The following is a 26,537-nucleotide window of genomic DNA, read 5'->3' on the forward strand; positions in this document are numbered from 1 at the left end:
TACTGTTATTATATGATATGTTTTCCTTAAAAATATGAGATTAGGGCAGCCCCGGTGGCACAGTGGTTTAGCGCCGCCTGCAGCCTAGGGTGTGATCCTGGAAACCCTGGATCAGTCCCACATCAGGCTCCCTGCATGGAGCCTGCTTCTCCCTCTGCCTGAGTTTCTGCCTCTCTCTCTCTCTCTCTCTGTGTGTGTATGTCTCTATGAATAAATAAATAAATAAATAATCTTTAAAAAAAAAAACATGAGATTATACTGCACATGCTAGTGACTGCTTTGTCATGTATCTTATAAATCTTTGCCATATTGATACATGCTGATAATTCTGTTGTGTAGTTGTACCATCATTTAACTCTTTTGCTAATGATGGGAATTAGTTTAATTTTTAGGGTTTTTTTTTTCCTTTTTCTTTTTTTTTTTTTTTGCATTAAAATTTTTAGTGCCTTTCCTTGGATATATGTGTATTTTAGTAGGATGGAAGTCCTGTAAGTTGAAGGCTATGTAAATAAAACAGAACAAAAATTTAATTCTTTTTAATATCCAAGAACTTTTGCTTTTTCATTCTCTTTTTTGGTAGCAGTTGTATCCTATTTTATGATTAAAATATTATTTTGAATACTTCCCTTGGTACTAATTAGAAATTTTTTAAAAATGTTTCCTGCACCATGGGATCTGGGACTATGATCTACAGCATTCTAAATTCCCCAAGATCACACTTCACATTTCAGCAGTCAGGATCCAAACCACAAAGTACATCCACCTCCAGAGACCACTCTCTAAAAATTTCACCTCTTTCCTTCTCCTCCACCCTCTTTCCGTTCCCCTCTTCCTCTGTATTTATAAATGCATACAAAAAGGTCTATAAGAACAGACACACCAAACTGTCAACGGTGATAACTTATAATGATGGTAGTGGAAATGAGTTTTTAATACTTTTAAGTATGCAACATAAATACATAAAATGGTATGATTTATATTCTTTATACTATACATGTACACATGCATTATTTTACTAAGTTTTGAACCTCACTTAAGATTTCAGTAAATACATGAGCCTAGGATATGAGCAGATAATTTTCAAATCAGGAAAGAAAAGCTAACATGGGAGAAAAAACTAAATCTTACAAGTAATAAAAAAATGCAAATTAAAATTGTATTATCATTTCATTTATCAAATTAACAAAAACTGAAAAACTAGAATATTTAATGCTGGTAAAAATACAGCTATATACATCAATTATCCTAATGTTCACACCTGCTAACCCAGTAATTTTTTACTTTATCAAGGAAATATCTGCTATACTGAAAAATGTTATACACAAAGATGTTAGTACTACTTTTAAGTAAAAAAATTGTTAACTTAGTAATCCAATGATATGGATTGTTTTAAGTATAGTGTAACACAGCCACATACAGAAATATTATGAAGTCATTAAAGCACTCCAAATGTTTCCTGAAATGGGAACAGATCAATGTTAAAAAAATAATAAAACTATTTACAGAATGATCAATGGCTATGCTAATACATGTACATAGATACATGAACACATGCATACATAAATATGTACATATACATGCAAAAATTCCTTCAAGAAAATAAATAAAAATGTTAACCACAGTTATCAATGGATGGTAGAGTTATAATATTTTTCCTGTGTGTTATTACAATGATCACATGGCTGTTCTGCAGAAGGAACTTTTTTTTTTTCTAAAGCAGAAAAGCCTTTTTTCTCATTATATTAAGAGAGTAATGAATGAAGTACTGTGTCACCATCCATCCGGATATACCACATCTCACTGGTTGCTAGGCAGCATATCCTAGTGGTCCTGATCATACCAATCTCTGGTCACAAGTACAAAGGACAGAAACTCAAGCACAAACATACCCCATCCAAAGGGCAGTGCATTCACTCTAGGAAGTGGCTTAAGCAGCACACGCAGCAACTTCAATTCTATATTCAAACCATTCCCCATCTCTCACCTCAACCTTCTAAGTTGACTTTGGATGTGGATAGTATTCCTCACAGGAGCTGGGCATGGAGGCAGACCTTTTTTTTTTTTTTTAATTTTTTTATCTATTTATGATAGTCACACACACACACACAGAGAGAGAGAGAGAGAGAGAGAGAGAGAGAGACACAGGCAGAGGGAGAAGCAGGCTCCATGCAGCGGGAGCCCGACGTGGGACTCGATCCCGGGTCTCCGGGATCACGCCCTGGGCCAAAGGCAGGCGCGAAACCGCTGCGCCACCCAGGGATCCCGGAGGCAGACCTTTTTAATCCTGTATTATACACCACCCACTTTGTATCTGAGGGAAATGGTTTTCATTCAGTAAATTCACGCAAGTCAGAAAGCACTGTCATGCTGGACACTTCTCTATCATCAACTGATACAGACAGGTAAGCCTTGCTGCTTTCTGAAAATAGCCAATCTTGCTCAGCAAATAATAGCATATGCTAAGATTTCTTACTTCTACAGAGAAAGGATGGTTCTCCTGCTATGACTATAAATTCTAACCCCATCCCCCAATGGCAGAATCTGCAACACAGTAACTCTTTCACAAGAAAAACCCAATTCTCAGGGCAACAACCTTTAAGAGAATCCTGACCCAGATCCCATTCCCCAGGTTCCCCAGCCTGCTCCTCCTGCGTCATGGCTGGAACCACAGCAGTTAACTCCGGGTACTATGCCTGCCACTTGTGGCAGCAGCAGCCATTTTTGGCTCAACACTGCTACAGCCCCAAATGAAAGCAAGGACAGGAAGAACAAGATGGCAAAGGACTTTAAAGAGCAAAAGTTTAAACAAATAACAGGCATCCTAAGAAAATGTTGCATCAGTTTGCCTGATTGTTAAAAAGATTTTCCCCCCTTTTAATGATAACTCTTTTAAAGTAGTTTAAACCATGTCTCTTGGTGTCATGCCAACAAATCTGGGGAGCTGGGCACTAGTATTGCTATTATGGTAAAACAAAGATTAATCAGAATCCTTGAAGCATACAATTCATAATTCCTTTTTACTTAACTGTTAACCAAAAACGTGCCCTCTCTCTCCCTTGATTCCCAGTTGAAAATCTAAAAATGCATTTTAAATCCTCTCTACTCTTAATATAATTTCATTTTTTTGCTGAATGCAGAACTTACAAGGAGTCACATTTTAACTTAGTTTCATTTCTGAAAATAGAAATAGCTTTATTTTCCTGATTACAAAAATGATACCTGGAGGGGCTTTATGTTTTGTTTTTTTTTTTAAGTAGGCCCCATATCTGTCCAACATGGGGTCTGAACTCATAACCCTGAAATTAATGGTTAAAGAAAATAAAAATCGCTCAATCTCATCAGCAAACAGAAATAATCTAATGAACACTGTTGTTTAACCAAGCACTTTAAAATTATTTTTAAGGTAAAATTTGATCAGATGTGCTATTTTTAACTGGCTTCCACAAAATAAATGCGGACTTATTTTTATCTTTTTTTATGTAGGCTCCACCCCAAACATGGGGCTAGAACTGAAGACCCTGAGATCAAGAGATGTTGCATCCTCTACTGCCTGAATCAGCCAAGTTACTCTGAACTTTTTTAATGTTTTGCAACATTTTTAAGGGATATATAATACTTCAGTGCATATACAACCCATAATTTCCCCCAAGCCCCATTACTAGGGCCTTAGCCTATTTCAAGATGTCCACTATTGGGGATCCCTGGGTGGCTCAGCAGTTTAGCGCCTGCCTTTGACCCAGGGCATGATCCTGGAGTCCCTGGATGAGGTCCCACATCAGGCTCCCTGCATGGAGCCTGCTTCTCCCTCTGCCTGTGTCTCTGCCTCTCTCTCCCTCTCTCTGTCTCCTATGAATAAATAAATAAAATCCTTAAAAAAAAAAAAAGTATGTCCGCTATTATAAATGGTGTGACAACAATTAGAATTTTATTTAAACACCAACTTTAGAAGTACAAGTCTACAAAAACAGATGGTATAACAAAAACAAAAAGGTTAATTTCAAGGTAATCCTTGGATATATGTCGAATTATTCCTTAGAACGTTAATAAAATTGGGTCAGTCTGGGTGGCTCAGCGGTTTAGCACCGCCTTCAGTCCGGGGCATGATCCTGGAGACCCAGAATCGAGTCCTGCGTCAGGATCCCTGCGTGGCGCCTGTTTCTCCCTCTGCCTGTGTCTCTGCCTCTCTTTCTCTTTCTCTCTGTCTCACGAGTAAATAAATAAAATCTTAAAAAAAAAAAAAAAAAAAGGACGTTAACAAAATTGAACATGGGGCACTTGGGTGGCTCGGTTAAGCATCTGTCTTCAGGTTAGGTCATGAAATGGAGGTCTTGGGATTGAGCCCTGTGTCAAGCTCCCTGCTCAGCAGGGAGCTTGCTTCTCCCTCTCCCTCTGCTGCTCCCCATTTGTGCTCACTCTCTCTCAAATAAATAAAATCCTTTAAAAAAAAAAAAACACCGAACTGTCTCATCCACCCCCCTACTTAGAAAAAGAGATTAATTTTAGCCTCTGTCTCACCCCAGATACTGGTTTACTAAATGACACTAAGTTCAAACAAGACAGTAGCAAAATCTGGGGAAGCACTGAAAGCAATGCCATGAGGTAAAACCCATCTGCGACTCTAATAGGACATTTCTGAGGTCCATCTTCAGATTGGAGGATTGGGAGATTAAAGGTTCAGAAGAGGTTCTAAAGACTCTCAGATCTGTAAGTAACAGAGAACCAAACACTACTCAGAGTAGTCATGCTTAAAAGTATAACTACACATTCTGCAAGAGATTGCTTTGGGTTAACAAATTTATTTGAAAAGACTATTTCTGGTTCTGTATTCCTTAGATGAAATTAGTCAAGCCTGCTAACACTAGGAAAAGGAACCAGGACAATAAAACTCCCTCTCTTCAGGGTGTTCAACATGGAGCTTCTTTATGAAAATAAAGTTCGGGGCAGCCCTGGTGGCGCAGTGGTTTAGTGCCACCTGCAGCCCAGGGTGTGATCCTGGAGACCCTGGATCGAGTCCCATGTCAGGCTCTCTGTGTGAAGCCTGCTTCTCCCTCTGCCTGAATCTCTGCCTCTCTCTCTGTGTGTGTCTCTATGAATAAATAAATAAAATCTTTAAAAAAAAAAAAAGAAAAGAAAAGAAAAGAAAGTTCACTTCCTTCTAACCCAAAGACTAGTTCCTAATTCAACTTCAATCACCTTTCCACCATTCATTAGTGCTCATAGTATCTACCACCATGAGTTCAAGAACTGCCCCAAAGCCTTTCTCATGAGATAAGTAGTGATATTAACTGATGTGATTTTATACTACTGCATAATGAAATAAATCCACATTTGAAAAATCTGCATAACTTAATGAACCATTATTCTTCAAATGACCAATGCATGGCGAAAAATCACACACAGGTAAAAAGGTCTATTCAAAGTGCCATCAGACCAATACATTTAACTGCATGAAAAGTTCATGGACATGGGGATCCCTGGGTGGCGCAGCGGTTTGGCGCCTGCCTTTGGCCCAGGGCGCGATCCTGGAGACCTGGGATCGAATCCCACGTCGGGCTCCCGGTGCATGGAGCCTGCTTCTCCCTCTGCCTGTGTCTCTGCCTCTCTCTCTCTGTGTGTGTGACTATCATAAATAAAAAAATTAAAAAAAAAAAAAAAAGTTCATGGACATGGTTTCAGGTTCCAAACTGAAACAAACCTTTAAGAAATCACTCTAGGGCACCTGTGTGGCTCAGTTGGTTAAGTATCTGCCTTTGGCTCAGGTCATGAGCCCAGAGTCCTGGGATCAGCCTCCCCCTATAGGGGGCTGGTGCTCAGTGGGGAGCCTGTTTCTCCCTCTCTATCAATCCTCCTGCTGTGCTGTCAAATAAATAAACAAAATCTGGAAAAAAAAAAAAAGAAACAACACCCTAATTCTGGTGTAGAAATAAAGAGTATCCACAGTAATCTAAGAATAACATTAAAACACACCTCTCCTTCTCAGTTCTTATCTTAGACAGGATTTCGTTCAAACAAAATGTAGAGCAGAATGCAGAAGTAGATGTGAGAATCCAGTTATCTTCCACTAGGCTAGACATTAAAGAGATTTGCAAAAAAAAGATTTGCTACCACTTTGTTTCGAAAGTTATTTTTCACTTGTCAAACTTTATGCTAACATAATGCATTTGTTATTACTACTTAATGGAATGAATATTTTTAATTTTGTTTCAATAACTAAATATCAGGCAGCCCAGGTGGCTCAGCGGTTTAGCGCCGCCTTTAGTCCAGGGCAGGCCTGATCCTGGAGACCCGGGATCGAGTCTCATGTCGGGCTTCCTGCACAGAGCCTGCTTCTCCTCTGCCTAGGTCTCTGTCTCTCTCTGTCTCTCATGAATAAATAAATCTTAAAAAAAAAAAAAATCCTAAATGACCAGGGTACCTGGCTGGCTCAGTCAAAAACCTTTAAGGGTTGTGAGTTCAAGCCCCATACTGCGTAACATTACTTAAAATCTTTTTTTTTAAGATTTTATTTATTTATTCATGAGGGACACAGAGAGGCAGACACACAGGCAGAATGAAAAGCAGGTTCCCCGAAGGGAGCCTGATATGGGACTCAATGCCTGGACCCCGGGATCATGACCTGAGCAGAAGGCAGATGCTCAATCACTGAGCAACTCAGGTGCCCTGAGATTATTTAAAATCTTAAAAAAAAAAAAAAAAAAAAAACTAAATCACTGCTGTAAGAGCTCACATAAATTTATATCAGCCTCCTTCACAATGTCTCAGCTGAATCAGTTTATATACTTAATAAGTTGGGGGCAGCCCAGGTGGCTCAGCGGTTTAGCACTGCCTTAAGCCCAGGGTATGATCCTGGAAACCCAGGATCGAGTCCCACGTCTGGCTCCCTGCATGGAGCCTGCTTCTCCCTCTATCTGTGTCTATGCCTCTCTCTCTCTCTCTCTCTCTCTCTCTCATGAATAAATAAATAAAATCTTTAAAAAATAAAAATTAAAAAAATGAATTGGCTCCTAAATGTTCTCCACTTCTCTCACATATCTGTTTCCTAACTAGACTGCAAAGTTAACAGGTGCAATGCCACTTTCTTTTTACTTCTTCACGCAGTCCTCCTGTAGTCTGTAGCAGGAATTAAATGTATGCTGCCCTTGGCGGGATGAGCACTGGGTGTTATATGTTGGCAAATTGAACTCAAAAAAAAAAAATTAATTAATTAAAAAACAAAAAAATAAATAAATGTATGCTGCCCCTGTAGCAATCACATATATAGCCACTTTCAGAATAATGTGTTATTTTTGAAAGAAAGCTAAAAAGCACATCTCAAGGATTTCTAGACAGAAGGAAAAAGTCCTTGATCAGTCTTCTGAATGATCAGTCTTCTGAAGACTGTAATGGCACTGTGAAGAGCAGTATAACTAATTCTTAAAACTATCAACTATGGCATCTGCCACAGTGGCAATTTTCTTTGCATGGGACATTTCTTTTTGATAGTTGAGGCCATCTGAGAAGGGGCTGAGTTAAAAGTTTTCCATGATCCATTCCAACCCTCATATTCTAAGACTCTGATTCCTTTTATTCTCAATCCCAGCATTAAATAATGCTGGACACTATAGTTGTGTAGGGGCTGAATGATGAGTCAGCAGGTGAAGCCATTTGTGAGAAGCAGTTTCATTACACTTCCAATAACAGAGAAGCCAGCAAAAGACAGCTGCCATTGTTTACATTGCTGAACATGCTGTCGTTTTCACAGGCCTGTAAAACCACCTATTGTCAGCAAGCCCCATTTTTCTTAGTTAAGGGTTAAGAAGCATCAGACTTAGCTACCAGCTCCTAAAGCACAGTGAACAATCTCTTTTCTCAAAGCACAACTAATATAAGTGCCTAAAAGAACATTCAAAAACCATTCTTGAAACTAGGAATGTGCCTCCATTTACAATAACCCAGGGCTCTTCAAAGACTACTTACTAATAGTGATACATGCTCAGACACACAAAAAAAGTGCTTCCAATAAGAAAAACAAAGGCATTTAACACACACACACACACACACACACACACACACACTGCTATTAATTCCTTAAAGCACTGTTCAGAGCTTCTTTAAAGGAAGTGAAAATAAACCGGCAAAATATGAATTGCTAATCTGACAGCTAGAGAGGCCAAGCAACCTGAAACTCAATGGAATTACCTTCTCCTGTTGCAATTCTGAGTATTTTCTTTTTTTTTTTTAAGATTTTATTTATTTATTCATGAGACACACACACACACAGAGAGAGAGAGAGGCAGAGACACAGGCAGAGGGAGAAGCAGGCCCCACGCAGGGAGCCCGATGCGGGACTTGATCCCGACTCTCCAGGATCACACCCTGGGCTGAAGGCAGCGTTAAACCACTGAGCCATCGGGGCTGCCCAGTTTTGAGTATTTTCAACTCAGTTTCACTCCTCAGAACCAAAAGGGTTTGATCTTTAAGAATCCTTTTGTCATAGAAGGATCCCTTCCAAATATATTTTTCAAAGCTATCATCTCTAATGATAGACTTGAATTCAAAAACATCTCCCAGTTGTTTTTTTTTTTTTTTAAGATTTTATTTATTTATTCATGAGAGACACGGAGAGAAAGAGGCAGAGACAAAGGCAGAGGGAGAAGCAGGCTTCATGCAGGAAGCCTGACATGGGACTCGATCCCGGGTCTCAAGCCCTGGACCGAAGGCAGCACTAAACCACCGAGCCACCCAGGCTGCCCTGTACAAGTGATCTTTAAATGCACACTGGTTAACGACCATGGAAATTTATATAGCTCCAAGTTTTCTTGAACAAAAATACCTAAGCATGTTTCATAATCCAGAAAATTGCAGATAAAAAGTAAACAAAGTCGAAGTCATCCATAGGAAAAATATATACAACCTACTTTTAAAATCCCAAGTAGGGGATCCCTGGGTGGTGCAGCGGTTTAGCGCCTGCCTTTGGCCCAGGGCACGATCCTGGAGACCCGGGATTGAATCCCACGTCGGGCTCCCGGTGCATGGAGCCTGCTTTTCTTTTTCTCTCTCTCTCTCTCTCTCTCTCTCTCTCTCTCTCTCTCCCTCTGTGTGTGTGTGACTATCATAAATAAATTTAAAAAAAAATCCCAAGTAAAAATTGTAACTCATACGTCAATCTTGGACTTGAATTATTTTTTTTTAAAGATTACATTTATTTATTCATTCATGAGATAGAGAGAGAGAGGCAGAGACACAGGCAGAGGGAGAAGCAGGCTCCATACAGGGAGCCCAACGTGGAACTTGATCCCGGATCTCCAGGATCACACCCTGGGCTGAAGGCGGCACTAAACCGCTGAGCCACCCGGGCTGCCCAGACTTGAATTATTTACTACAAATACATATCTCAATCCTGCCTCCTAATAACCTTCCAGAATGGTCCTTCTAAAACTCTAAATGATCATGTATCATCCACCCAGCCTACAGATGATGGCTCCCTGCTGTCATCTGGGGGACAAGCTCCTTAGCCTTCATAACGCCCTTTCTGTGGCCTCTACCTGTCCACTGCTCCCCTCCAAACTGTTAGCCTACCAATAGTCAACAAGTCATTTTTCATTGTCCTGAGTGTCTGTATGTGCTGATTACTGGCTAGAACACCTTTTTCCTACCACTATATTTCATATGGCTCAAACTTCCAGATTCAATTAAGAGGTTTCTCCTTCTCCAGGAAGCCTGTCCCTTCATTCTACCCAATACTCTTCCACCCCCAACTCCAAAGACCAATGACCCTCCTCAGAGCTCCCTAGGGCCCTGTGCTTGTTGATTCCTGTTTACTTACCTTCTTATATATCTGTCTCTTGCACTAGGGCCTTCTTATATGTCTCCTGCACTAGTAAGCTTCTCACAAAGACAAAAACTATTATTTCTAATTCGTCAGTGCTCAACAAGCATCTTTAAGCTAGAAAACTAATTTTTCTTTAAACCTATGGAGTAAATAAACAAACAAACCAACCTATGGAGAGGCCAGCCTGGGTGGCTCAGAGGTTTAGCGCCACCTTCAGCCCAGAGCATGATCCTAGGGACCCGGGATCAAGTCCCAAATCTGGCTCCCTGCATGGAGCCTGCTTCTCCCTCTGCCTGTGTCTCTACCTCTCTCTCTGTGTCTCTCTCATGAATAAATAAATAAAATCTTAAACAAACAAACAAACAAACCTATGGAGAAAGTATCCCAACTCTGCTTTGTTTTAACACTCCATATGAATAAGTTCCCAGGTAGTACAAATATTGAACTAAGGAGTTCCCAATTTGTAAACCAGTCTCCTTAGGTCCAGAAAGTCATCATCCACAAGCTATTTTCACTATTTCAAAAAGCCTAAGAAATTATAAGTCAACCCACAATAATGAGGAAAAGCTTGGCCAACTGAAACATCAGTTCTTTTCTTCTGCTTAAAATTTACCAATCAAGAGTGGTAACAATGAGTTTATCATGCGATGCTGAATTCCTAATCAGCATATAAAGATCTTTCATTAAGGGGATCCCTGGGTGGCTTGGCAGTTTAGCACCTGCCTTCGGCCCAGGGCGTGATCCTGGAGTCCTGGGATCAAGTCCCGCGTCAGGCTCCCTACATGGAGCCTGCTTCTCCCCTCTGCTTGTTTCTCTGCCTCTCTCTCTCTAATAAATTAATAAAATCCTTAAAAAATAAAATTAAAATAAAAAAATAAAGATCTTTCATTAAAAATGTGAACTTAGGGGTGCCTGGGTGGCTCAGTCAGTTGAGCATCGGCTTTTGATTTCAGCTCAGGTCATGATCTCAGGGTCATGAGCTTGAGCACCCTCCCCCCACCTACCGACCCACCCCACCACCACCCCCCCAGTCGGGCTGCACATTTAAGACTCTCTTTCTCCTTCTCCCTCAGCTTCTGTCCCTCCTACTCCTCCACCCACCACTCAAGCTCTTTCTTTAAAAAAAAAAAAGGGGGGGGATCCCTGGGTGGCTCAGCAGTTTAGCGCCTGCCTTTGGCCCAGGGCAGGATCCTAGAGTCCCAGGATCGAGTCCCACATCGGGGTCCCTGCATGGAGCCTGCTTCTCCCTCTGCCTGTGTCTCTGCCTCTCTCTCTCTCTCTCTCTCTGTGTCTATGAATAAATAAATAAAATCTTAAAAAAAAAAGATTTTATTTATTTATTCATGAGAGACAGAGGGAGAAGCAGGCTCCATATAGGGAGCCTGATGTGGGACTCATTCCCATATCCTGGGATCATGCCCTGAACCAAAGGCAGATGCTCAACCACTGAGCCACCCAGGCGTCTCCTCCTACATCTTTCTTACTTGATCACAAACAGTATCATTTTCTAGTCTCAAAGCCTTAGAGTAATTTTAGCTCTTCTCATTCTTTCACCAAGGATACTCAAATCTCTAGCTTTCTTTGAGAGTTTTCATTATAAAATCACCCTTTCCCTTTCATCTCTCCTCTAGACTAGATGTATATCAGCAAAATCGCAGAAAGCCTGCAGTGAGCCTAGCATATTAGTCTCCATGCTTCGTATGGATCTCAATCCATCCAGCACCAACTTCATCTTCCTCCAAGAACCAAAAGTGTTCGTATGTGTCAGGTTTGCAAAAACTGTTTGCTACAAGATAAAAGAACAGATATCCAAAAGTTTCCAAAACTGTCACATGTACTGCACATTCGGTTTTCCATTTTTAGTCAAGCATGTCTTCTGACTACCATCTACCACACTTCCTAACTGCTATAAACGTATTTTTCCCTCAACTGTAAATGTCCCTCCTCTTCCATCTACTCAAATCCTACTTCCTAACTCCTCCATTCCTCATTGATCTCTCAGGTCTCTGATCTCCTATGTCCATTTAGAAAACACCTTAAATTCTTTAACTGTTTGACTGAAGCACCTAAGAGGCAGAGACCCCACTTCAGGTTTCTTTTGTAGCTCCATCAACAGCTAACACATGCAGTTAATTAACACTTCCTTCTTTGGCCACTTAAATTATTGTGTGTCTACTAAGCATCAGGAACTATTAACCTAATCTGTGGAATCAAAACAATCACCAAAATTTTCCTTCTGTTTTCTACTTCCTCTCTTATCTCAAGATTCCATTATTTTTTTTCCTTCTCCCTTCAGCATTCTAACCTTGCCACTACAGGTTAACCAGTTCCCTTCAGTTGAACGTTCAACTGAATAGTAACTATGCTACTTTCATAAATATGATTCTAAAATACAAAAAAAATAAAATAAAATTTACCCTTCTCTCTAAATATTCAAGAAAAATTAGGAAGGTGAACAGCAATAGGTTTCTGAAGGCTATGTTGCCAGCTGGAGGGCTCTCACAATTGTCCTTATCATTGACACCAACTTTCACACGATACCCTTATGAACAGACCAAAGCCCTCAATTTCACAAAAAGAATGGGCAGACTTGATAAATATAGGATTAAATAAAGGAACAATTATACAGTCTAGAGGAGCTAAGGAGAAATAATGGCCAAATGCAATGTGCAATCCTGAAACAGAAAAAAGAACAGTGGAAAAACTGCTAAAAACTGGAACAAGATCTGCACTTTAGTTGATAATATTGTATCAATGTTAATTTCCTGTATTTGATAATTATATTGTGGTAATGAAAGATGTTTACAATAGGGGAAGGAGACAGGGGCTGAAAACTCTTACAACCATTTTGTCAAGTTTTCTGTAGGTCTAAAATCAGTTCAAGTAGTTTCTTTTTTTGTATTAAAGAGGCTAAGGATACTTTGCTCCTACTTAGTTCACATGCTAACGTCAGAGACCTTTAGAACTATAAGATCAAATGCAAATTGCTAGAACAAGGGGTATAAAATGTTTTGCTGCTTTCCAAAGTATTTTAGGAACACATCTAGAAGTAGCATAAAGGAAAAAAAAAAAGTAGCATAAAGACTGCTAATTTTCTAAACTATATATAATGGTTACTAGATAGGATGAATACATAATTTAGCATCCATACCACAACTGCAGAAGAAAGATCTTTGGTCATGCTACTGGTAAGTCAAAGTGCATTCTGATATTAAAGATCTCAAATCAGGGGCACTTGGATGGCTCAGTCGGTTAAGCATCTGCTTTGGACTCACGTCATGATCCCAGAGTCCTGGGATCAAGCCCCATGTCAGGCTCTCTGCTCAGTGGGGAGCCTGCCTCTCACACTGCTTGTGTACTCTCTCTGCATCAAATAAATCTTTTTTTACAATAAATAAATAAAGATCTCAAATCAGTTTATGCACAAACCTGATGCTTTGGAAAGTCACCAGCATGTCCCTCAACCTCAGGAAAAAAATGCCTCTGGGGGGAAGGGACCAGAAAGGTTGACCAGAGATCCCAAGAAAGATTATGAAAATGGAAAATAAGGCAATACATACTAACATGCTGGCATCTTTTAATTATGACTTTCAGAATAAAATCAAGAATAAAATCATTGACTTTCCAAAGCAGTATTCAGCTCTCACTGCCTTGCCTAAAACATACCACATTCAAGTACACTCACCCAGTCACAACACAAAAGGTAATAAGCTAAGGTCAAGTACTCCACTGTCTACTTTTGAAACACAGCAGTTACCTCAGGAAGTTGGACTGGTTCCAAATTCTAATATTTCTAAAAAAGACCAACAATATAATATTGGAACTATCAGATGAGCATGATATAATAGCCTCAAAGTCTCAACAATAGGGCAGCCCAGGTGGCTCAGCGGTGGCTCAGCAGTTAAGGGTCGCCTTCAGTCCAGGGCGTGGTCCTGGAAACCCAGGGTTGAGACCCCCGTCGGGCTCCCTGCATGGAGCCTGCTTCTCCCTCTGCCAGTGTCTTGCCTCTCTCTCTCTCTCTCTCTCTCTCTCTGTGTGTGTGTGTCTCTCATGAAGAAATAAAATCTTAAAAAAAAAAAAGATATCTCTACTTTTCAAGTTTTATAAATTAGTATGCCTGTCTTTAGCTTAGCTCATTAAATATGTCAAGGAAGTAGGTCTTAATTACCTACATAACTTTTTAAAGACCTCAAGTACTTGTTTAATATTGTTGAGACTTTTTTTTTTTTTTTTTTTTTAAGATTTCCCCAATATTGGCGGGACTTGATCCCGGGACTCCAGGATCACGCCCTGGGCCGAAGGCAGGCACAGAACCGCTGAGCTACCCAGGAATCCCCAAAAAGTACAGATAATCTTAAAAAATCAGCAACCCCATTCCCACAATATAATATTTCAAGTCACTGAAGAGACGTTGCATGTGTATGTGTGTAGAAAATTTTCATCCAAAACTCTGTTGCATGCAGCCTGGGTGGCTCAGTGGTTTAGCACCACCTTCAGCCCATGGCCTGATCCTGGAGTCCCACGATCAAGTCCCACATCAGGCTCCTTGCATGGAGCCTCTTTCTCCCTCTGTCTATATCTCTGCCTCTCTCTGTCTTTAATGAATAAATAAATAAATCTTAAAAAAAAAAAAAAAACCTACTGCTGTTGTTTTTTAAAGATTTTATTTTATTTATTCATGAGACATACAGAGAGGGGCAGGGACAGGCAGAGACTTGAAAGGTTATAAAAAGCCTCTTCATTAATGTGGTCTTTTCCTCAGTAACAGAAGAATCCTGTTAGCAGTGAGCACTATTTGCCAATTTTCTTTTTTTTTCCAATTTTATTTCTTTATAAAAATGTACACATTAGGATAGCTTGAGGATATAGCCTAATAAACAAAAAAAATCAAATTTATCTTGAAAATTATATAAATGCTCTAGGCAGAACTAATATTCTATGTGAAATACAATAACCCAGGAATTTGTAACTTACAATTTCAATTCTTCACAGCACAGCAAAATAATCAAATGCCCATATGTTATTTTTCACAAAGCTATCACATATCACAGCCTCATAGAAAATTATCTTAATAATAGAGATAGGCAAAATCTCTTTTAAGTAGCTCTCCTGTTTTTCAGGCATTATACAAAAGGTGAAAATGATCAAAGTTCATGTATTCAGTAGGCCATATTTTATAAATAGCACACCTTACTAAATCTCAAATACTTAATGGTTGATAAAACTTTATTATTTTTTAAAGATTTTATTTATTTATTCATGAGAGACACACAGAAAGGCAGAGACACAGGCAGAGGGAGAAGCAGGCTCCATACAGGGAGCCCAACATGGGACTCGATCCCGGATCTCCAGGATCATGCCCTGGGCAGAAGGCGCCGCTAAACCACTGAGCCACCCAGGCTGCCCGGTTGATAAAACTTTATTTTTTTTAAGATTTTATTTATTTACTCACGAGGGACAGAGAGAGAGAGAGAGAAGCAGAGGCACAGGCAGAGGAAGAAGCAGGCTCCATGCAAGGAGCCCAACGTGGGACTCGATCCCGGGTCTCCAGGATCAGGCCCTGGGCTGAAAGCGGGCACTAAACCGCTGAGCCACCCGGGCTGCCCCAGTTGATAAAACTTTAAATGTAATTCTGTGATATCACTGCTAGTCTCTTAATCTTTCCTGTTCCTTATTTCAATCTGCAGACCTCAACAAATTTTTTTTTTTTTTTTAAGATTTTATTTATTCAGGGATCCCTGGGTGGCGCAGCGGTTTGGCGCCTGCCTTTGGCCCAGGGCACGATCCTGGAGACCCGGAATCGAATCCCACGTCGGGCTCCCGGTGCATGGAGCCTGCTTCTCCCTCTGCCTGTGTCTCTGCCTCTCTCTCTCTCTGTGTGTGTGACTATCATAAATAAATAAAAATTAAAAAAAAAAAAAAAGATTTTATTTATTCATGAGAGACATAGAGAGAGAAAGGCAGAAACAGGCAGAGGGAGAAGCAGGCTCCATGCAGGGAGCCCGACGTGGGACTTGATCCTGGGTCTCCAGGATCACACCCCAGGGGCTTAAGGGGCGCTAAACCGCTGAGCCACCAGGGCTGCACTCAACGAATTTTTTTTTTTAAAACAAATTTTCTTTTTTTTTTTTTAAAAAAAAACAAATTTTCAATAACAGTTTCCATCATGTCAGTTTCCCAGTAAATAAAAAACAAAAACAAAACACAACTGATTTTTGACAAAGTGCCCAGACAATTCAAAAAATATTCTTTTAACAAATAGTGCGGGGATCCCTGGGTGGCGCAGTGGTTTGGCGCCTGCCTTTGGCCCAGGGCGCGATCCTGGAGACCCGGGATCGAATCCCACGTCGGGCTCCCAGTGCATGGAGCCTGCTTCTCCCTCTGCCTGTGTCTCTGCCTCTCTCTCTCTCTCTCTCTCACTGTGTGCCTATCATAAATAAATTAAAAAAATATATTTAAAAAAAAACAAAACAAATAGTGTTCAAACAACTGGATAGTCGCATGCAAAAGAATAAAACTGGATCCTTACTTCACAGCATACACAAAAATTAACTCAAAATGGATCAAAGATCTAAATTTAAGAGCTAAAATTAGAAAAGAGTAAATTTCTGTGACCCTGGGTTAAGGAAAGCCTTTTTAGACACACTAAGGAAGCACAAGTGACCAAAAAAAAAAAAAAAAAATTCCAAAGGACACTATCAAGAAAGTGAGGGGCACCTGGCTGGCTCAGTCAGTAGAGCATGTGACTCTTGGTCTTGGGGTTTTGAGTTCAAGCCCCAAGCTGGGTACAGAAATTCCTTAAAGGGACGCCTGGGTAGCTCAGGGAGCGGTTGAGTGCCTGCTTTCAGCTCAGGGCATGATCCTGGGGTCCTGGGGTCCTGGGATCAAGTCCTGCATCAGGCTTCCTGCAGAAAGCCTGTTTTTCCTCTGCCTATGTCTCTATGTCTCTGCCCCACTCTCTGCGTCTCTCATGAATAAATAAATAAAATCTTAAAAAAAAAAAGAAATTCCTTAAAAATAAAATCTGTAGAGAGAGAGAGAGAGAGAGAGAGAGAGAGAGGAAGAAAAGACAACCCACTGAATGGGATAAAGTATTTGTAGGAGTGTGTGGGTGGCTCAGTCAGTTAAGCTTCCAACTCTGGATTTCCGCTCAAATCATGATCTCAGGATCATGAGGTCAAGCCCCATGTAGGGCAGGGCTCTGAACTCAGCAGGGAGCCTGCTTGAGATTCTCTTCACCTCTCCTTCTCCCTCTGCCCTGCCTACCACCCATCCTACCACCACCACCTTGTGGGCACACAAGCACTCCCTCTCAAATAATAAATCTCTAAAATACACACACACACACACACACACACACACACACACACACGAGCCCCTGAGTGGCTCAGTCAGGTTAATTGTCCAATTCTTGGTTTCAGCTCAGGTCACGATCTCAGGGTTTTGGGACTGAGCCCCAGATGAAGTTCCAAACTCAGCTTGAGATTCTTCCCCGCTCCGTTCCCCTCCCCCTCTGCTCCTCATCCACTTGCATGCTCTTTCATTCTCTTGCTAAAATAAATAAAATCTTAAAATAATAAAAAATATGTATATTTGTAAATATTGTATGATAAGGGACTTGGATCCAGAATAAAGAACTCTTACAACTCAATAATAAAAAGACAACCTCATTAAAAACTGGGTAGAGGGGAAACAAAACTGGGTAAAGGATTTGAACAGACATTTCTCCAAAGACAAATGTCCAATAAACACAAGAAAAAATACTCAATTAGCAATCAAGGAAAAGCAAATGAAAACCATAATGAGCTATCACTTCACACCCACTAGGATGTCCTATGATAAAAAAGATAATGACAAGTGTTGGAACCCTAATACTTTGCTGATACGAATGTAAAATGGTGCAGTCACTTAGGAGAAACTTTGGCAGTCTCTCAAAATGTTAAACTTGGAGTTACCTTGGGACACCTTGGTGGCTTAGCCAGTTAAATGTCTCTTGATTTTGGCTTCTGTCATGATCTCAGAGTCCTGAGATCTGCCAGCAACAGGCTCCACACTCAGCGAGGAATCTGCTTGAGATTCTCCCTCTACCTCTGCCCCCCTCTGCTCTTATGTGTGTAGGCTCTCTCATAAATTAATCTTAAAAACAAAATAAAACAAACATGGAGTTACCTTATAAAGCCCACCAACTGTATCCCAATGTATATACCCAAGAGAAATGAAAACCTACATCCACACAAAGACATTCATAGTATAATTACTCATAATAGTCAAAAAGTTGATGGGGCGCCTGGGTGGCTCAGTCGTTAAGCCTCTGCCTCCAATTCAGGTCATGGTCCCAGGGTCCTGGGATCAAGCCTGCATCAGGCTACCTGCTCAGCTCGGAGTCTGCTTTTACCTTCTCTCTCCCCCCTGATCTTGCTCTAATATAAATAAAATCTTTTTTTTAAAGATTTTATTTATTTATTCATGATAGACATAGAGAGAGAGAGGCAGAGACACAGGCAGAGGGAGAAGCAGGTTCCATGCCGGGAGCCCAACCCGGGACTCGATCCTGGTCTCCTGGATCCCGCCCTGGGCCAAAGGCAGGCACTAAACCGCTGCGCCACCCAGGGATCCCCGGTAAAATATTTTTAAAAAATAAATAACAGGGGATCCCTGGGTGGCTCAGCGGTTTGGCGCCTGCCTTTGGCCCAGGGCGGGATCCTGGAGACCCAGGATCGAGTCCCACATCGGGCTCCCGGTGCATGGAGCCTGCTTCTCCCTCTGCCTGTGTCTCTGCCCCTCTCTCTCTCTCTCTCTCTCTCTCTCTCTCTGTATGTCTATTATAAATAAATAAATAAATAAATAAATAAATAAATAAATAAATAAATAAATAATAAATAAATAGGGATCCCTGGTGGCGCAGCGGTTTAGCGCCTGCCTTTGGCCCAGGGCGCGATCCTGGAGACCCGGATCGAATCCCACATCGGGCTCCGGTGCATGGAGCCTGCTTCTCCCTCTGCCTGTGTCTCTGCCTCTCTCTCTCTCTCTGTGACTATCATAAATAAATAAAAATTAAAAAAAAATAAATAAATAAATAAATAAATAAATTTTTTTAAAGGAATAAAAATAATAAAGGCCATAGAAAAAAGTGCAGGAAAGAAATACATGATAATGTTAACAGTGGTTATCTCTACATATTAAGACTATGGGTGACTTTTAACTTTTCTGTAATCCTGATTTAATTGTATGTTAGTTCTTATAATCATAAAACAAAATCTTTAATAGTAGCATTTGACTATAAATGTTTTTCCTCTTTGGTCTCATACCAACGCTAATTAATCATCAGTATCTATACTTCAAAGGTAACTCAGCCACATAGATGACTTTGACTTTGTAAACTAGGTCAATGCTATTCCATATCAAACAAAATTATGAAACTATCATCAATTCAATTACACATCAACGCAAAACAATTTTAGGGCAGCCTTGAATGCTAAATGTGAGTTGTGATGCCATCTATATTAGCCCTAAAACTTATCTTAAAACTGATTCCCAGACTCTAACTTAACATTTCAACAAATATTTATAGACTTCTTATTTGCCAGGTATTGCTCTAGAGGTTGGCAATTCAACAACAAACAAAACTGACAAAATTCTCTGCCTTTATGGACCTTACATTATATTGACTGAATTCAGTATCTCCTAAGAGGGAACACACATGGGCTTGAAAAAGGACAAAACTACCACTAGTTAATAAAGGTCATAAAAACTGACAAATTTCAAATGTACTTAAAATAGTTAAAATTGTCTCAAATTTCAGCTAAGGCTACAGAAGAGTGAAAAACTCCTTGTTGGCAGCAAGCCAAAGAACTAGGAACCATTTGAGAATTCAGAAGTAGCCTGGGATCTCGCAATATTTCATAGATTTAATCTCAGCTGCAGTTTATACACTGCTAGAAGTCAGACACCTGGCTAAAAAACCAGGAAAAGTTTCCTATTAGCTCAAATTATTACTCCTAAAGTAAAAATAGATTGTATCTCATTATAAGAGTTTATTCCAGAACTTACTTTCCCTCATTTTCATAATGAACTAACTATATCATCAAACAGAGCAAGCCACCATCTGGCTGGCCATAGCAACCTTATTTTATGGTCTCAAGCCATGTCACGATCTTCACTACCCAAGTCATAGAGGCATTTCAGTCTGTTTGACTAAATCTAACATTAATAAGCCAAAACCCAGAAGCCTCTTATACAATCAAGTTGCCTTCCCCATGATCCATGTTAGTATGCTTCTAATGTCACTGACCATCAGACAAAGAATACATTAATAAGTGTCTATAAGGGATGCCTGGGTGGCTCAGCGGTTGAGTGTCTGTCTTCGACTCAGGGAGTGATCCCAGAGTCCTGGGACTGAGTCCCACATCAGGCTCCCTGCAGGGAGCCTACTTCTCCCTCTGCCTCTCTCTGTCTCTCAAGAATAAATAAATAAAATCTTTAACAAAACAAAGAAAAGAAAACTCCAATGTGGAAGAAAAAAAAAACATATCAGTCCTTCGGTGGTTTAACCTCAGTTTGACAGAAAAGACCTCACTTTAAGACCTAGAAGCCTGGGATCCCTGGGTGGTGCAGTGGTTTGGCGCCTGCCTTTGGCCCACGGCGCGATCCTGGAGACCCGGGATTGAATCCCACATCGGGCTCCCGGTGCATGGAGCCTGCTTCTGTCTCTGCCTCTCTCTCTGTGTGACTATCATAAATAAATAAAAATTAAAAAAAAAAAAAAAGACCTAGAAGCCTAGGACAAGGAATAGCAGCAGCAGTGATTCAGGTAGCTGAGTAGCATTCTTCCTTCCTAATCTTCATCTTCCATCAGTCTCCCCATCTCCTTCCTAGAAGAGGATCTACCCTTAAGAACACACATTCATGGGATCCCTGGGTGGCGCAGCGGTTTGACGCCTGCCTTCGGCCCAGGGCATGATCCTGGAGACCCGGGATCAAATCCCACGTCGGGCTCCCAGTGCGTGGAGCCTGCTTCTCCCTCTGCCTATGTCTCTGCCTCTCTCTCTCTCTCTCTCTCTCTCTCTCTCTCTCTCTGTGTGTGTGTGTGTGTGTGTGTGTGACTATCATAAATTAATTAATTAATTAATTAAAAAAAAAAAAGGAACACACATTCATTTCTGTTGATGGTGGGGCATAGGAGTGGAGAGACTGCTGGCCACTTCATGAGCTACAGAGTTCTAGCTGCTAGTTACAACAGTATTTTGCTAGAGGCCTTGCTAACTTCTGAACAAGCAGAAACATGCACTGAATCAAATGTGCAGGCCTATTCTAATGCTTTAAGAGTCAATGAGGTAAAGATAACATACATGTCTTGCAATATGTGGCTACGAACTAATTAAAACAAGATACAGTATCATAATATTCTAAATGACTCCACAGAGCCTCTGTACCGCATAAAGACCTTACCCTAACTACCTCCCACTCTCATATGCCGACTTGGTAAGAAATAAGTAACGAGGCAGGGACGCCTGGATGGCTCAGCAGTTGAGCCTCTGCCTTTGGCCTTTGGCTCAGGGCATGATCCCCGAGTCCCGGGATAGAGTCTCACATTGGGCTTCCTTTTTTTGTTTTTTGTTTTTTTTTTAAATTTTATTTATTCATTCATAGACAGAGAGAGAGAGAGGCAGAGACACAGGCAGAGGGAGAGGCAGGCTCCATGCAGGGAGCCCGATGCGGAACTCGATCCCGGGTCTCCAGGATCATGCCCTGGGCCGAAGGCAGGCCTCAAACCGCTGAGCCACCCAGGGATCCCCATCACATAGGGCTTCCTGCATGGAGCCTGCTTCTCCCTCTCCTTGTGTCTCTGCCTCTCTCTCTCTCTCTATCTCCCATGAAGAAATAAATAAAATCTTTAAAAACAAAGAAGTAAGGCATAGGAGAAAGGACATTCATGAGCTTTGGAGCCAATCATACCACGGTCTGAGCTGTGGACCACCACTTACTAGATGGACAATCTTGGGAACATTACTTCTCTACTCTTCAGTTTCCTCATCTGTAAAATATAAACAGTGCCTACCTTATTAGGATTCTTGTGAAAACTAAGAAAAAATAAATAAAATCATGCATGTATGAACTAGAACAGTAGGCACTCAATAATGAATACTATTAACATTATGCAGATTTAGCTTTGGTCAAGAGGCAAAAAGAGGGAAATAAATGTTATGGCTTCAACCTATAAAACTGAAAATCAACATAGAAAACAAAAAAAAAAAGAACTAAATACAAAAAAACCCTCAATGGGCATATTTGTTTTTAATATATCATATCCAAGACAAAATAGCTGAGGACACAGGTCATTTTCCTATTGCCACAGGCCTTTACCAAATTTAGTTCCTTCAAAGAACCCACTGCCCTGATTTTAACCAAACTGGCTGCCCCAAAACCGTAACTAGACTCCCCAGAAGTGTCAGCAGCTCGGAGAGAAATTATACCCTGAAGTCTTTCCATATAAATAGAACACTGTGTATTCATAACAGACTGCAAAATTGCTCTAAGTCAGAACTATTTGGGCACCTAAATTCAAACTCATTTATCTTTAATTAATCTGAAAGGTAAGCAATTTCCATCTAAAGGGCTAGGCTTTTAACAGGGGCCCAAGATCCCCTGAAAATGTAAGCAACGATTTTCTGTGGAGAGGGTCTAAAAGCTTTCATCAAAATGTCAAAGTTATTTGTTACCCAGAAAAGGTTAAGAATCACTTTTAAAATGCTCAAACAGAGCTTCAGAAGCTCATACTGGGAAGCTGGGGAGAGCATATCTCAAGGCAAGTATCTTGAAGTGCCAATTTCATAAACTATTCATATTGGATTACGTTATAAAAACTCTAAGCATATTCCTCCCTCACAGTAGCACTTTTCACAGTAGGGTTTATCCTCTTTCATCCCCCACCATCCCTGCCACCCTCCATCATGTCCCATTCCTTGCCAGGCCCCATTCTCTGTCTCTTTGCAGTCAAAGGCCTCTACCTGAAACTGAAATGGCTTTATGGGCCCGCCATGCAATAATGATGCTTAGACGTAGGTTCCACTTTATATTTCAATTTATTATTGCCAACATTCTCCATTTCTAATTTGTCACTTGAACACAAAGTACAAACCAAAAACACTGTCAGGTGACTCTCCTTCCAATATTTTCATAAAGTTAAAAAACTATATGAATGTATTAATTCAATTCAAACACAATTGTACCCATATATTTTGAGGAACCGGAGATTTAACCAAGCCATAGAAAAAAGCAACTCCAGTCTTGCACCTCAGTCTCAAAGCTTCGTGTGTATCAACTAATCACATGATGACTACTTTCATCAAACAAATGCCAATTCCCACACTCCTTCTGGGTAGAAAAGCAGAAATTGCTCTGTTTCAATCCATCTTAACCTATTCCCCACTACCACTCGTAACATTTCATCATTAGTATGTTCTAATGAAATCTGTAACCTATACCTTATTTACTACCAAACCTTTATTTATTTATTTATTTATTTTTTATGATAGGCACACAGTGAGAGAGAGAGAGAGGGGAGAGAGGGGGGCAGAGACATAGGCAGAAGGGAGAAGCAGGCTCCATGAACCAGGAGCCCAACGTGGGATTCGATCCCGGGTCTCCAGGATCGTAGGATTCGATCCCCGGTCTCCAGGATCGCGCCCTGGGCCAAAGGCAGGCGCTAAACTGCTGTGCCACCCAGGGATCCCCACTACCAAACCTTTAGATTTCACTAATCGAAACCTCAGTGAGTGAAGCATTAAGATAACAGAATTGTGAAATACATTAAGAATTTTAATCTATTCTATGACATGAGACCATGTAAAATCTTAAAGCCACATAAAACCAACTATCCCACATTACTACAAATGGGTGTAAGTACCATTGCCACCGGAAATTACACCTTAAATGTATGCCCTTTAACAACTGTTGCAGTACTGGTAACTACTTCTGTGTTGCAACCAATTCAGAGCTTGTAGAAGTCCTTCCTTTGTGAAATGCATTGAGAAAAAGCACACGTGAACACTTAAATCACAGCTCTTTGCGTCCAAATAAAGCTCCAAGTGCTTGGTGAAGCACTGGTCACTTACCACTTTGTACATCAAGCACACACACTATGGGCTTCCTTTCAATGCTTAATTGCCAAAATAGCTCCAAGATACAAGTAATGAAGAATTTACTTGGTAGCATAGTATATAAACTTAAGGCCCTAACCAAGTATGGGCAATCAAGACCAAAAAAAAAAAAGAAAGAAAAAGACTGAAATTAGAAAGGAATTCAAACTCACAAAGCATTAAGTGAAGATATGTTTAAGAGATCCAGCAGTGACCTCCACCTGGAAGTAGGCAAATCAGCCAACCCTTTTTTCCCCCCAAAGTAAAGCAACTAGGGATCTTGATCAACACTAACCAGCTTTTTCCATGAGCAACACTAAGGTATCATTAAGCATTCTCATCCGTGAAAAAGAATCATGCAGGATAAAAACATTATGAAATCAGTACACACATCACACTGGAATGGAATTTATCTTTACTCTGCGCCACACTGCCTGGATTGAATAACAATATTTAAAGAACAGAGAAAATGACACTTGACAGAAACCAAAAGGGTGACCTGAAATGACTCTAGAAGGGAGATACCTTTCCCTTCTCAAAGTAATCGATACAGACAGGAATCAAACTACAGACTGTGAAATCATCCGTGGACTTCACCGCAATTATTTGCTCCAACACCCTACTCTCTCTGGAAGTCAAACACAAAATGACACAAATACAAAAACACAACACATCTAACAGCCAATGGTTATTTATTGATTTACACAAATACAACGGATGGGGGAGGGAAAGGTGCATGACGAAATGTTATTCTCAGGTAGGTAATACCTTTCTAAATCTCCGTGGAATTCATGAATTCAACATTTTACCTTCACCGGCTAGTTTCTCACTAAAATACCTCGTGATCAAGTCTTTTCAATCAAAGCTGTCCAAAAATTCTACAATCGAGCAAATAACATGAAATTAGATACATTCAATACCAGACTGTCCTCCAGAAGCCCTGATCCCCTCTAGACATCAGGCCTAAGAAGAGGAAATTAAAGCCTTTGAAAATATCCGTAACAGAAGCCTTCCAAGAAGTGAGACTTTTGGGGGTGATGGGTAATGTCAGTTAACTTCCTCTTCCTTTAAAAAGGTCAAAGACAGGGAAGCGTCCGGTGTAACATTTCCTCCTCAGATCGCGTTCCACCACAAACCACATCACAACTCCCCCCCCACCCCACCCCCCGCATCGCTAAACAACATTAGCCGGGGGGGGGGGGGGGGGGGTGCTTTTCGTACATTCTCACGGTAGATTTAAAATCCGACTTACCTCAAAAACGAACTGAGCTTACTTTCAGACAGGAAATCTACCCATAAAGTTTATTATGTACTAATAATAACAATTAGGGAAGCCCACCAGGCCCGCTGCAGGGGGAGCAGGAGCGAGAGGAGCAGGAGGAGGGTGTAGTCCTCACAACAGAGAAAAGCCTTCCCCGCAGGGCTGGTCCCAAGCACCAGCAAATTCGGCCTAATAAAGGGGGGCGGGGGGAGGCCAGGAGGTGGGGGGAAGGGTCCCCCAGCTCTAAAAGGGAAGGGCTGCAGAGGCCAGGCCGAACCGAGCTAGTTTTCACAGTACTGCAGAGGGTCCCGGGGTCCCCCGCGGGGCTGCGGCCGCCGGGGCACCCCGAAAGCTCCGGCCGAGCCGGCTGCGGGGGCTCAGGCAGCAGCCCCTTCCCCGACTGGGCTGTGGCGGCCGGCAGGAGGGTCCCCGGGGAGCCGGCCCACCCCACCCCCACTCCCGGGGCTGCGGCGAGAAGCCGAAAGGCCGGCAGGAAGGTGAAAAGGATACTGTTGGGGCGCCTGGGTCTGGAGGGCCCTGATGTTCGGGTGAGGAGGGGCCGCTGCCGCCGCCGCCGCCGCCGCTGCCGCCGCCGCTGCTGCTGCCGCCGGGTGAGGAGGCGGTACCGCTGCTGCCGCCGCCGCCGCCGCTCCGGTGCCGGGTCCGGTTCCTGCTGCAGCCGCTGAGCCTGATTTCAGAGCCGGTTTCTGCGGTAAACTCATGGCAAAGCGAAGCCACCAACCCCCCCAGAGCGGGACCGGGCGCGCCGGGGTGCAGGGGCCGGGGGCAGCGGGGGGGCGGGATGGGGGCAGACCCGGGGAGGCGGCGGGAGCGGGGGGCCGGGGGGAGGCTGGGAGGAGGAGGAGGAGGGGGCCGGGGCCGGTCACACACGCCCGCCGCCGCCGCCGCCGCCGCCGCCGGCAGCAGCAGCCGCCCCGCGGGCCAGCACCACCGGCTGCCGGTCTCCGTGACAACGCGACCCCAGGGGGGGGGCCGGACCCGGCGGGGGCAGGAGGCGGAGAGACCGGACCTTTCACGGCAATATCCTCATGGGCCGGCGGCGGGGGGTCTTTATCCCCCTCCCCGGGGGAAGCGGCGCCCTTCTCGGTAGCGGGGCTCAGGCGATGCCGGCGGATTTTCTTCACTCAACGAGCAGAGCATCCAACATGGCGCTGCGGCCGCCTCCAGCAGTCCGGCAGGACGGCCGCTCGGAAAACTTCGGGCCTTTTCGGAGCGGCTCGGGAGGCCGAGAGTGGGAAGAGCCTTCGGCTCTTTCCGGAGACTGCGAGCGGTCGGGATTCTTCGGAGACGCTCGGGGGCGTCTTCG

General features: G+C 42.1%; 1 protein-coding gene across 11 annotated transcripts in view; it reads right to left on the reverse strand.

Annotated features, from left to right (window-relative positions):
- EIF4G3 (eukaryotic translation initiation factor 4 gamma 3) overlaps window positions 1-25,992 on the reverse strand; it is a 335,147-nt gene extending 309,155 nt beyond the window's left edge. For 8 of the 11 annotated variants that reach the window (XM_055331203.1, XM_055331202.1, XM_055331204.1 and 5 more), the window contains exon 1: window positions 25,721-25,992. In XM_055331203.1, coding sequence (XP_055187178.1) covers window positions 25,721-25,932 — 212 coding nt within the window. In that variant the 5' untranslated portion in view covers window positions 25,933-25,992. The remainder of the gene's footprint in view (window positions 1-25,720) is intronic. The other 3 variants (XM_055331207.1, XM_055331206.1, XM_055331205.1) reach the window with 1 other exon arrangement.
- Between the last annotated feature and the right edge of the window lie 545 nt (window positions 25,993-26,537).

This window comes from Nyctereutes procyonoides, unplaced genomic scaffold, assembly GCF_905146905.1.
Source record: "Nyctereutes procyonoides isolate TBG_1078 unplaced genomic scaffold, NYPRO_anot_genome, whole genome shotgun sequence".
NCBI lineage: Eukaryota > Metazoa > Chordata > Mammalia > Carnivora > Canidae > Nyctereutes > Nyctereutes procyonoides.